General features: G+C 40.7%; 1 protein-coding gene across 2 annotated transcripts in view; it reads left to right on the top strand.

Annotated features, from left to right (window-relative positions):
* Positions 1-8,153: 8,153 nt before the first annotated feature.
* The window catches only part of LOC116309963 (serine/threonine-protein kinase BRSK1-like), a 37,852-nt gene continuing 32,024 nt past the window's right edge, over positions 8,154-13,981 (top strand). Inside the window, exons 1-2 of one of the 2 annotated variants that reach the window (XM_039610641.1) lie at positions 8,154-9,609; positions 9,989-10,083. In XM_039610641.1, the coding sequence (XP_039466575.1) occupies positions 9,522-9,609; positions 9,989-10,083 (183 nt within the window). In that variant the 5' untranslated portion in view covers positions 8,154-9,521. The remainder of the gene's footprint in view (positions 9,610-9,988; positions 10,084-13,981) is intronic. The other variant, XM_039610642.1, reaches the window with a different exon arrangement.

Raw genomic sequence — 13,981 nt, 5'->3', positions numbered from 1 at the left:
GTTCCCGCTCCCTCCCTCCCTCCCTCTTGCTCCATCACCCTAATGCACTGTGGCAGTGTCGGCTGCTGTGTTCGCTCCTGAATGGGGAGCCTGAAATTATTCCCAAGCTTGAAATCTCTCTTCCTCTCTCGCTCTGTCACATTCATCCCTTCTTCCCATTCTTCATCTTTTCTCTCTTGTTGAGAGCTGTTGCTCCTGTTTTCGCTTCTACCAATGTTAGCACACCAAACATGCATGTGTTTTGGCAACAGAAGTCCTTGGATTGGGATCCAGTTGATTCAGCTGATGCTGATAAAACCGGCACCGTGATGCTTAACTCCGGTACGTGGGTTTACTTGATCGAGTTCTAACTGTCGTTAATCTTTCCTCCAGTGTGGCAGAGAAGGGAGCCGAGGGCTGCAAAGATCTGATGGAGGCCTTCGCTGCTTGTGTGAAGAGTGCAGCTGAAGGGACATCATGAGGAGTCGCCCTCCAGCCTCAAATGTAAGCATGTTGCATAACTGGATGATTAATGCTATAACAGCTTCGGTCGGGGGTTATTTATAGAAACCTTTGTGAATTGTCTGCAAATGGTTTCAACAGGAATAGAGGACACAAGTGTGTATTCTCAAAATATATTTTTAAAAAATGAACTATGGCAGAATTCCCTTTAGCTGGTTCACTTTTAGAGTCCTGCGGGTTTACTGTTCCAACGCTGTGAGCTTTGAATAGGACAGAATGATGATAATGCTCAGCTTAGCCTTACTTTGACATATCAAAAGTTATTATTAATAATTTTTAGGAGGAACAGAAATGACATATTCTGATAGACTGGTGAATCAAATACATATATAGGACTAAATAAAGATCCCAAATCTCATTATTGAGATGCTGAGTTTTAAAATATATCCCTCCTTGTCAGCTGAAAAGCAATTTTAATAAGAAGACACTTAAAATGACAATCCACTCACCAGAATTAATACACAGCCCGATTGAGTGATCGGTCTGCTGTAGATATCAGTTCTTGGTAAGGAAACAGGTACTTTAATGCAGGCGTAAATGTATGCAAAACAAAGGATGAGAATGCAATTGGATCAGCCAGACCACATACAGAGATGATCTGGATTTCATTGGATCTGAGCCATGTGGGACTGCAGCCTGGAGAACAACTGTGGCCAAAGGTATTCAGCTGGCCTACTGTATAATACAAATGGGAAGAAGCAAGTGGTATGATTTTGGAAGATTGCAACATGTGACACTCTGTCTGTATCTGTTTGAAAATGAGATCAGAGGGTAGATATCAGATTATTTGTCGGGTCTCATGGTGCCCAAAGGATCTTTGCCTTCATCCATCTCAAATGTCTCTCGCTATTGCAGGTCCACTGCACTGAGTCCTCCAAGTTCCCAGCATTTTCCTTCTGCACAACAGCACTGGACTGATGACAACAACTTGAATGATGAAGATGATGATGATGATCATCACAGAGAGGCAAACACTGTGTTGATTTGGGCCGAGTTTGGGATCTGGTGGCAGAAACCACAGTTTCCTCCCCCCCTGTCCTCCTCCTCATGTTTTAGGCTTTTCTGGGTCCCGCAGTCTTACCCGCTATTCCCCTCGTCCCTATGGCTGATATACATTATACTGACAATTCCAGAGAGCCAATGGGCTGTGATGTAAATTGTCGACTTGAAATGAATACTTATAAATGGAAATAAAAAGTATGAAATACTTGGTATAAAAACCAACTTGTGATTTCTGGCCTCTTGATTCATCATACTGAGGATGCAGCAACCTTTGACCCAATAGTAGTTTTGCCTTGTAGAGGTTAGAAGTTAGCATGTACACCAAAACAGTAAATACGCACAATAACTTCTAAATAACCGAGTAGCAAACTGAACATGTTTGTGATCGTCAAAAGGATAAAGTGATGACACTGCTTCTGACATCAGTGCTAACTAAAATGGCTGTATAGAGACACACATTATTGTATTGCTACAGTATGTCTTTCTTTATTTTCTCTCCAATTTTTCACTTTCAACTTTTTCAAAAACATATATATTAATAAAGTAAATATGTCCTAAGGACTGGTTTGTCCAGGGATTGTTTATGCTTAGCTATCTTCAATGTTAGCATTTTGATGCTAAGCTTGGTTAGGATACACATATAAGATGGTTAAAACTAATAAAATACTAGAATCTCACTCACCAAGTCTGAAGGACAAACTTGTTGGATGGTTTGTGCCACACAGCAAAGCACATCATCAGTCAGACAATCCGCAAAAATGTTTGACCATGACTGTTGTGTTTTCCACCCGCTATGTCAATCGACACTGTTTGATTAACTGAATTCAGGTTAAAATACTTTGAGCACTAACTTGAAAGCCAAATAGTGCTCAAACGTCTCTTTGTGACAGGACTGACAGCCAGTATGACCCAAAACCCTAGAATCAGTTTTTGATGAAGAATAAAGTCTATAAACAGACAATTTTTGAGTTCTGGAGTTTGTCCTTTTAACAGATGTTAGCAACGGAAGGGCAGAGACCAACAACCAGTTTTCAGACAATATTTTAAAAAGTTACATTATAACTTTACACATATTGATGTCCTCAATCCAAAAGACAGCTGTTTGGACAAAGGTTCTACAGGTTGCAACAAATGTTAGCAAGAAAAAAAGAAGAAGAAAGAAAGAGCGAGCAGCTAATGTGCCAGTTACACTTCAGCAATGTAGTGGTGCTTTCCAGTAAGTCCACAACTTCCTGTATTTTTGAAATTCACTGACAACACACGTAAGTGGGGTAGATCAAGATCTTTGTGTAGATCAAGCTTTGTCTGGCACATCCTTGAAATGCTCGATTAAATTTAGACCTGAGGGAGTTTGGAGAGTTGGGGGCAGTTTGGGAGCTTCAACAGTTTTTGCATTTTGGTGAGGTGAAGTGTCTGAGACCGCTTCCACTGTAGCAATGGTTTATTGGGAAACTGAATGTCAGAAATCAAGAACAATGCACTGTAACAGAATGAAGAGTATTATACACTAATCTTATATGGTTTTCCTGTTCTGGTGTTAATATTGCAGATGATCAGTGTATGACAGAGTAAGAGGTAAATCCATGCTTTCAGGCTTTTCAGGCAACTCAGAAAACCATTTAATTTAATGTAATAATCCAGTTGACTTATGTAAACAATATAGGTGCTACAGTATAAATTACCATCCTATATGCCATTTGGACTACATAATCATATATATCTTGCATGTTGACATAGATACACCAAAAGCAGGGATTACGTAAGGTTATAAATTGCTGAAGAGAGGGAAATTCAACACCTACTCCCAGTCATTCAACTTGTTCAAGTAAGAAGCTTCAAAGATGGGCCAGTACTGTCAGCTGTCTGTTTGGCTGTCCTAATCCAGCCCCAGGGGGTAAATTCGGACTCTTTTTGGCATCACACCCACACATTCCCCAGATTAGTCTGTCCTCAGCTTTCACACAGAACCTTGTTTTCAAGAGGTCTCGAGTTTGTACATGTTTATGATACTTCAGACATATAGAAAAAGTACATTATACACTGTGTAATTTGCAGTATATAGTACTGTACAGTCACTTCAGAGGTATAAAAGAGGTATTTTGACATTCAGAAAGTAGCACCAGGCTGATACATACATGTTTCTAGACACCTCAAAACACTTTTTTTTACTCCTGCAATCATTTTTCTTTTACTTTATTTTTTTTTTAAAAAACATGTTCATACAAAATCTGTCCACAGTTGTATCCATTTCTTTTATTTGTAAAAGTACCCATAGTGAGCACAAGAGGGAGCCAAAGACCCTCCATTCACTTTCCATAAGGTCTCCTTTCTTCTTTGAAATGGTCTTTCCTGTTTAACCCTCTGAGCTCTAAGGCACCCTCTGTGATGAGTTTAAGGCAGGGTTAAGATTCTAACCTCTGCTGATGTGAAACTCAGAGAGTCTAAGTCAACTGTGCTGAAGAAAATGTGACCAGCAGCCCACATTATGTAACGCTGCACATATGCACATATTGTCAGAGCAGCCTCGCTATGTTTCCAGAAATATTCCCCAGCTATCAACACCTGACAGGACACATCATGTCCTACATTCTCAAACACATATGCACATATATCCCTGTAATGTCCACAGTCAGTCTGTAGGCCTGACTGTATAAGGACCCTTTCTTCATCACAAGACATAGTAACATCAATCATAACGTGGAGCATATGTTACAGGAACACAGTGTCGAACTGCCTGCTCTGTGCTTGACATCAGATATACTGTGTCCAACAACCTAAATGTTAAATGCCTCAGGAAGATTCCCCTGGGGGGAGGAGATGCAGTATTTCTGTCTGACTCTCAAGAGAAGAGCCTAAAGGGGGAAGGATATGTGTGTCTGTGTGCAAGCAAACATTTTAATATATATTATGAAGTAGTCCTCCTTCGTCTGTGCAGCTACCAGCCTACAGCTGCACAGACATGTAGCTGCATGTATTTCTTTGGTGCAAGAAATACCTTTCAGTACCATCAGAATTCATTCCAAATTTCAGCTATAAAAAAGGTCACAACGAATGTTTGTGCATCCCTTTGATTCTGGCAACCATGTTGCTACCACTTTATGCCAGACTGATTCCAGCTTCACACAGTGACTGAACTGTATGGATTCAAGCTCCTCTTGGAGCCAGATATTGCACGGGAGCCTGAGGGCGAGCATTTGGTGAAAAAACCTTGGCCTGGTGGCACCTGGTCAGGCACACGCCAAGCTCCCAGATTTTGAAACCACCACTCGTTAGGCTATAACTGTTGAAATGAAGTGCTATGACCTACACGGTGGGTAAAGAAGGAAGGAAGATCACCTGCATAAGTGCAAAGCCAGATATAAACAAGATCCAGACTTGCTCCTTTCTTCTCTGTGCACAAATCATTTAACACAGGCTGAGGCAGAAAACTGCCATGTGGTCTGATGTATCAAAATTTCAAACTTTTTATAAAACTGATGAACACTGCATCTTTGTGGCTAGAAAATTCCATCAGAAGGAGAAAAAAGAAAGACGCTAGTGTAGTGGCCTAACAGCACCATCCTGTGGTTGGAAAATGCACTTACACCAGCAGTTATACAGACTCATCTACGAAAAACAAAAGACTTGTTTTACTCTTGTGTAAATCAAGTTTTGTGCCCCTCTATATTTGACTAATGAATAATGTGCACAAATGTGGAATTTTAATGTGCAATGTGATAAAAACAGCATCTGTGACACAAAAGATAACCTGGCATGAGTGGATTTACAGACTCACAAAGCACTGTTGGATAATCTGAGCTACATCAACCTGACTCTATCCACAGATTAAGATTAAAGGGGATTAAGATTTGGATACGTCATACAGATATCACAATGTGGAAATTTAATCACATACAGTGATGCAGCACCCAGTGGCTTTGCGTTGGTTTTTTTGTGTGTGTGTGCATTATATCATCTGTCCCTGGGGTCACTGAGGTCTGCTATACATGAAGCACTTCATACACCTTTGACAGATCAGCCTAATGCTAAATGTTTCTAGCCTATTCAAGCATGGCTGGCCACACTCTAGTCCTAACATCAGTTGTGAACTAGATTAGCAATGAAAGAGAAGAAAGCAGAGTGCTGCTATATATACACTGTTTATGTGCAAACCATGTGCCTGTAAGCCAAGTTATTCCTGACCCTGGAAACAACTGCTATTAAAGATTTTATTGTCCACTTGCTTGATTGATTTCTTGCTTTTGACCCCATTGCTTTATCCTCCAATAACAGAGTAACGTTTCCTCCTAGAAATCAAATGCTCACTGTTACGAGCTTAGTGAAGTATGGCTGATAGCCCGTAATAGCTACTGCTGTGAGTGGGTTTATAGATTTTATTCTTCATTAAAAACTGATTCCAGTGTTTTGGGGCTGCCAGTCCTGTCACAGAGAGACGTTTGAGTACTAGCTGGCTCTTAAGCAAGCACTCAAAGTATTTTAGGCAGAATAAAGTCATGCAAGCAAATTCTTAAGACGGAAAACACAACAACAACAATCAGCATGATCACCACAGACTGTATGTAAGAGACCAGCACAAAGTCACACATTGGTTTTTGAAAGCCAACAGTTAGTGTTTAGGGTTTAGGCCAGGTTGGGGAGGGGTTGAGTCAGAAGTGAACATATTTGTACAAGAGGGTTGAGTGCTAAGTTGTCATGCTTAGATATCAACAAACAAACAGTAAAGGCTGCAAAGTACAGTAGTCACAAATACCTGCTAACTGGTGCTAAATAGCCTAGCACACATATATCAGAATTTAACTCACCAAGAGCACAGACCTCTAGGATATGCTGTTTGTATTAACAACAAAGCATTATTTTTTAGATAATTCCAACAAAAACACACCAGCATCACAAACCAGTGACTCCACTTAGTGGAGGAGAGGTTCTGCAAACAGCAAGGCCACAAGTCAGCACTTTTAGGATCCATCTGTCAGTCAGAGCTGCCACACCCCTAACTTTAAGCCTTAATAAAGTATAAAGGCTGCATTATAAAATAATCCCAGGCTGCCACAGTAGTTACAAAAGGGCAAGACAAGTCCAAATCGGGGGGGGGTTGTTTGTTTGTTTTTTTGCCAAACTCTAAAAAGGCTTTGTGTCAGCTGTTGGACATTTAACTTGGGCATGTTTGGGGGTTGATTAAATCTTGAAGCTGGCCTCCAGTCACCATGTGGCACCTCCTGTTGGATTCATTTTTTCAAACTTGGAGTTCATCTCTTAGCAACCAGAAGTAGGAGGAGTGGTCCTAGTATAGAGCCTTGTTGAACTCCTGCAATTATTTTCAACTTTAGTAATCCAAAAAAACATTTCACAATTATTGACAAAGTGCCCAAAATATTTGTAAGATTGAATTTCTGTCACAGTCAAGCAAATTACAAGAAATTAGTAAGTGCTTCCCACCTGACACCCACAGAATCAGATATTTGTTTAGTACAGCAACTTGGGCGTAACCGATGAAAGCATACAAAAACTTACCCTTGCACAATTTTTTTTAATTTTCTGAGATACAGTAAAGGTCCTCAGGACTGAGTTAGCTGTTTTTCATTTATTTACATATTTATTTTTAATCTAATTTTCATTTATTTATTTATCTGCAATCTTAAACGTTCATAACTTCTTAAATATAAGGAGATTAGCATTATGATGAAGTTTTCTGATGGTTCACTGGAAGAAATAATATTGACACCAGACTTGTCTTCTGGCTGTGACTCCTTCCATGTGTTGAATACAGTACACTCATTTTTAACATTCAGTTTGGAGCCTTCAGTGCTTTCAGTGTTATCCTTTCAAATTATAATCTGGTTGTATTATGTTCTTGATGCCCACCACATTTACTTCAGTGTTTCCTGTAACCCAGACAGGTATAAAAGGAAAATAAAAGGCTGATTCTGAGGGGTTATGGTGTGAACAACTGGCAGACTGGATTCTATATAGAATAGAATCTATACAGACTGCATTTTATTTGGAATGATCCTGTTACAGTGCATCCAATTTTGCAGTCATATACAGTAATAACATCTAACACCAGAACCAGGACAGCATTAACTTATAGATTAAATTGATGTAAGTTCACGTTGCTGTCGTCTAACCATAGACTGCAGAAAAACAAAGAAACAATACAATTGAACTTTTACACTTTCTTCATCTATGTTGTTGAAAAGTTCTGCCAAACAGATTTTTCTGTGTACTGAGCATGTGCAAAGTAACACAGCAATCTCGTGACTGACTGAATAAACTGAGGGTGTTATATCAGAGCTGGCGGTAGTATAACTTCTGTTTTACTTTAAATAGAAGCCAACATTGTAACAATAGAAATGTTACAATGTTGGCTCCATTTTAAAAAATGGCAAACGAGATTTCTGTTGACATATTGCCATTATTTTTACTAAACCAAATATTTATTTGTGTGTATCTGTGATGCTGATGTTCACGTGGTCGTGTGGCAGTTTTTAAAATTACGCTCGTGCTGTTGTTGCAGTCAGTCACAAACAGTATTGTGGAACTTTGCAGTAGTGAAAAGGATGGGTGGGGAGGGGGAGGTAGGGAGGTGGATGAGGCAGAGGCGTAGCACCAGGGAGGGGTGGGGCGGGAACTATGGAACCCGGATGCTGATGCTGACCCATGAAGAGGAGGAGGAGTGTAATAGGTGGAGGAAACAAGAGGGGGAAAAAACGGGTAGCAGCAGAGTACAGGAGGACATCCCGTCAATGATAAACACTCCCATGGATGCGGCCAACTTCGGACTACCTGAAAGACTCGAAACTAAAATGTTTTTACTTATTTAGCGTTTGTTTTTCTGCTCCTTGTGCACGAAGCAGCCGGCTGAGGGAGGAGATGCGGTGATATCATGAGCAAAGCCGGCCAGCGAGAAAGAAAGGAAAGACAGAGAAGAAGAAGAGAGGGGGAGGGAGAGGGAGAGGGAGGGAGGAAGAGGGAGCAGGGGAAGAGGAGAGGCGGGGAGTCGGCTACCACCAGGCCAGCTGAGGATGCTTGTTGTTTCTAGAAGCGGGATTAATCACAGGGCTGAGCGCTGATCCTTCCCCCGGCGCACCGAGCGCACCTCTCCACGCTGCAGCTGTCCCGAGCCAGCACGCCTTTCGGCCGTCTGGCCCGGTCTGCCCCCGAGGCTGTTTGCCTTTTTGATGCTCTTCCCTCTCTTCCTCTATTTCCTGATGCAGGGCCGGGGAGGGGGCGAGCCAAAGTGTGCACCGGATATTGGAAAACCCATTCTTCTTGCTGATGCTGTTTGTGATAATAGATTGTTATCTGGACAACGCCGCATCTACACAGAAAGGCAGATTGTGACCAAATGAGGCCCGACTTGACAGGAAGAGGGGAATGTATGGGCTCGGGAGGATTATGAAAACATTTTTTTTGGACGGCAACAGAAGAACGGGGGTCCCTGATATCGATCAGGGCATTCTGGCTTCGGATATTTGAGACTGCTCTTACAGAAATCAATCTGTGGCAAATGTAGCCTTCCTGTCCAGGTCTGAATGAGATTTTTCGTTACTGCTGTACTCTTGGCCAGCTGCATAAGCTATATAGGATCAATCAGCTTTAAACTACAGTTATTTATAGCAGGGGGTGGGTTTCATGTGACTGTTCGCACCTCTGTGGACGTCTCCCATCTCTGGTACCGGCTAAACCTCACACGTCCTCATCTCTGATCTTTTCCTACCTTTCCTCTGAATAATGCCGCTTCCTGTGCTTTGGTAACGCTGACTTGAAAGACTCTGGATTTACAGAGTGGAAACAGGACCGGTTCTCACTCCTGACCGCATGACAAACAATTGCATGGGAGTAGCCTGCAAGGCCCGGCTTTAGATCACGACCAGTCCGCACCTCCTCTCTTTTCCTTTCCTCCTCTCTGCACCGCCGTATAGCCGCCTGTAATGTGCGTTACGGCATTACGCACGGAGCAGGAGCGAGCGCTATCTTGATTTGCCTTATATCTGGAATAGAATTTCATCTCGGGAAGGATGAGCAGCAAAGAGCTGACGGTGGGCCAGTCCAATCAGTTTGTGGGGCCTTACCGGCTGGAGAAGACCCTCGGGAAGGGACAGACAGGTAGGCACCCCTCAGAGTAACGCAAAAAACAGGGCGTCTGCAAGGTGCACCGGGGTGTAACACCCCCACTGCAAAGCCACTTTAACATTTTTGTAATATCGAAGCTCATAGTTTAATCCGTATTTATTCTGTACACTAAGTCTTCTCATCTCCTGTAGTTTTATCCCTCCACAGCCTTCTTAAAGGGTCTCCCAAAGGCTAAACATTTTTGAGAAGGTTTCTGAGAATAGAGATGACTCTAAATCATTTTTTAAAGCTGAGTTGGAAGAGTGAAGCTTTTTGAATTAATCATGACATCCCTTCCTTCCTGTTATTCACACCGCATCATGATCTGCGATATTCAGATGCTCTCTTCTCCTCCCTCTGTCTTGCTTTTCAGGACTTGTGAAGTTGGGTGTCCACTGTATAACAGGGCAGAAGGTGGCCATAAAGATCGTCAACAGAGAGAAGCTCTCCGAATCGGTCCTAATGAAGGTACGCCACTCCAAATTCACCTCATCTACTTATCTGGCTGTCTTTCTAGCTGTGCCGTGCATATAGTCACTGTGGTTGTCATTATGGTGGCTGCCAAGCTCAAATCATGTTAAGCTTGCACTCTGCAGAAATAGCAGCAGAAAACGAGTCTTTATTTTTGTCAAGAAAAGCCCGGCAGTGTGTTGGAACTTGGAGCTGCTGAGTGTGTGTGGGCACTGCTTCTGTATACCGAACAATAGGGATGATTTCATTCTGCTAATTAAGCCCTCTGATGAAAGCAACTGCAGCTGAAATACACTGGACTGAACTGAAAGCTAAATAGCTTGTTCATGTTGGCGTTTTTAATGTGGTTGATTGCTTGGAGCTTTGCAGGGTATGTCTTTTTTAGAACTGGCAGGTTGCACAAGGCACACTTTAGGCGCTAGACGTGCAGCATGGTGCTAACATATGTTTTAAGATGTGCAAAAATGTCAGCATCCTAAAAACACCGGATAGCTCAAGATTCCACGGTGAGGCAGGTATATATCACGCATCTGGTATGTTTGGCTCAAACATCACGAACTTGCTCCTGTTCCATTTCTATGTGTGTGTTTATTTTATCAGAATAATACAACATAACGTTGTCTTTCTATTAGGGCTGCCACAAACGATTATTTTGATAGTCGACTAGTCACCGATTATTTTTGCGATTAGTCGACTAATCGGATCATGCATCCATTGGACGTAAAACGTACAGCTTATTGCACCAGCAGCATCTGCTCTTATATAACATTAGCTTACAGTTTTAAGTGTTTAGGGTATGTGCTAACTAAAAATAAAGACAAGATGATAGTTTATTAAATTTAATGAGATTTACAGATTGTTTCGGTAAAGTTTAATAAACTCCTTGCTATCTAAAATATAACGGGACACCGGAGTATATTCTCGAACATCTCACACTTCTGATAATCAGTTGTCTGCTTGACGTTTATTCAGTCGTGTATAAACTATAACTTTAATCTCAGCCAAACCGATTTACTCAGGAACAAATAAAATACTCAAAAAGGCCAAACAATAACATTTTTAAGTTATCTAACTGACTTATATATGTTTAACCTGAGTAGCGAAAGACAGTGGTGGGTTTGAAAACGATTTGCCGGGAGTCCGGTGTTCGCACGGGCTCTAGTGAGCCTTGCCCCGGCTAGCTATCGAGCTAGTGGGTAACAGACGTCTCCGAAAACGTCGGAGCGCTTTTGAAAATATGCAGTGTCTTGATAAACTGAGCAAATATTTGAGGTTTACACAGCTACATTCTCGCCTGAAAATATGTTAAACGTTTATTTTGTGACCCAGAAAGATTAATAAGAGTAATATTAAAACTAACTAGCTGCCGCCATTGTTGAAAACTGAGCAGGGCCGCGCTATGAATTCTGGGACACTGCTGCTTCTTCTTCTTCGGAGTGTAACGGCAGCTGGCATCCTTGTACATGCAGTGCTGCCATCTTCTGTTTCAGTCCGTTATTACACTCTTAAATCCTACTACTTGTTCCTGCGTCTTTTGTGATCTTACAAAGCTTCAAACGATGCGTCGACTATTAAATCAGTCGTCGACGATTTTGATAGTCGACGTAATCGTGACTAGTCGACTAATCGTGGCAGCCCTACTTTCTATAGTCTGATAACTGTGTGGGGGGAAAAGCAGCATTCACCAATAGCACGTGACAAATGTCCTGAATCATTCAAACTTAAAAAAAGGCACAAAATTCAAGGGATGAACCAGTGTTGTGTCCACACATAACAGACAACTTAGCAAAGAGTTAGTGCTAGTGCTGCAAAAACACATAATTTGTACCAATTTCTTTAGCTGAATATGCAAAAAATGCCAAAGAACAGTTTAACAGACCAAAAATTATATTTTTTGCACCAACAAAGTGATTCCAAAACCTGGCAAATCTTGTCATGTGTGGTGTGTCTTTAAAAACAAGTGGCGGACGAAAGAAATGACAGGCCTCAAAACTATCTGCAGTCGATGAACTGAAGAAGGAGAACCATCTCAGAAACGCAAAAGAAGTCCAAGTGCCTCTCTTTGAAACTTGAACAGTATGTGAAAGTCGTGCCCTTAAGGAGTAGGAAAAAATCCAGCAAAGAGTTGACACAGAATATGAGAGATGCATCTGACCCTTGTTTGGTAAACTCTCATCAGAAATGGTCTCACTAGAAGGATGGCTGCCAAGAATCCATCTTAAAGAACAGGAACAGGAAGAAAAAACGGAGGTGTGCCAGGATAGAAAACACACAATAAAACAATCTCAGTCATGGATTGGCTTCCCCAGAATCTGACCTCAGTCGTATTGAAGCAGAGTGGAATCATGTTGACAGACAACAAAAGGCAGCCAGTTTCCAAAGAAGAGCTTTTGATGTCCTTCAAGAAGCCTTGAGAACTATTCCTGAAGACTAGTTTAAGAAATTACAAGAAAAAAGCCTCAGAGAGTTCAGACTATGGTGAAGAATAAATGTGGTCATACTAAATATTGACTTAAAACCTAATTAAAATATTTTTTACATCATATACTGTATTACTGTACATTTCTGAATGTTTCAATAAATTGCTGCACCTATTTCCCAATTTCCTACCAAAATATAAAGAAATCACTGTCTGGCTCTAGACTTTTACATATATGTTCAGTTTTATGCTGTCTTAAAATATATTTCTTGCATCACAGTCCTGTTGTATTCTATTAAACCAATTAGTTTTTCATAGATGTGTTTTACAGAGACAACAAGCAGTCCTTAAATGGTTTCACAAAGGTCTTTGGTAAAACTTTTAGGGCATTTCAGACTCTATTTTTTAGCTGTAAAGTTTATTTAAAAGACAGTAGGCATGACATGAATTTACTGTCCAGCAATCAATCCGGCAGTGTGGAAGGAAAATCAATGCTGCGCCTAGTTCTCTGCCACGTGTTCTGCTCTATAATAGGTCATGCTGTGGACAGCTACTATACTAGAGCTGAATGAACGAATAAATATTTAAAATGAACACTTAAAATTACATTTCTTTTAAAAAATAGGCATCCATATTTTTATGCACTGTAATAAAACATATGCAATAAGCATAAAAAGTTTAGCAATAGCTAATATGAGGGCTGTCTGCCCCTGTCTAAGGAAATACAAATACTGAATTTAGTCAGATAAATCTTGAGAATGGCCTTTAGACAGAAAAACTAGCTTTTGCTTTTGTTTCATCATATTTGACTCATCAAAGATTAATAAGAAAAAATGTAACTATATAAGTTTTACAGAAAACTGCTCCTCGAATCAACTGACACAGCCTGGTCTCAAGGCAAAATGTGAAACAGTCACCAAAAAGCAATCTTTTGGTTCATTTAAACACAGGTAATGTGTTACAATAGGAAGTAGATTTTATGCCTTAAGCTGTGCTCTTCAGACTCTTCAAAAGGGATAAGTCACCTTGACAGAGCTTTGAAAAAGTGGCAGCTATATTTTAATCCAAACTGTGTTTTATTTCATAAACGTAGAAAGTTATTTTGGTTTCAGATCCTAACCAAACAACACAATGAAAGTGTAAAAATCATTAATTCTGTGTGGAATTTGAACTATGGTCTCTGAGAGACAAAATGACTCAACCATAGTAGCCCTGCTAGCTAAGAAGCTGCTTGCTAAAAGAGGCTAAAATGTTAGCGGCAAAATTACGTAATTATGTATTTCTTTGGAGGTTTGTTAGCTATGAGTTATAAATGTTATTCATCCATAAAGCAGGAGTAACAAAAAAACAAAACACAGGCTCTAAAAAGGGATGCACTAATAATTTGTCAGAATAGCTCTATAAGCTAATATGGGCCTTCTTGAACGATATCTGCGTATTGTCAAAGTAAGATGATATTTACTGCAGCGGTAGACG

This window comes from Oreochromis aureus, linkage group 4 (assembly GCF_013358895.1).
Source record: "Oreochromis aureus strain Israel breed Guangdong linkage group 4, ZZ_aureus, whole genome shotgun sequence".
Classification (NCBI taxonomy): Eukaryota; Metazoa; Chordata; class Actinopteri; order Cichliformes; family Cichlidae; genus Oreochromis; species Oreochromis aureus.
The sequence above is the reverse complement of the archived record's forward strand: the minus strand, read 5'-3'. Positions and strand labels throughout refer to the sequence as shown.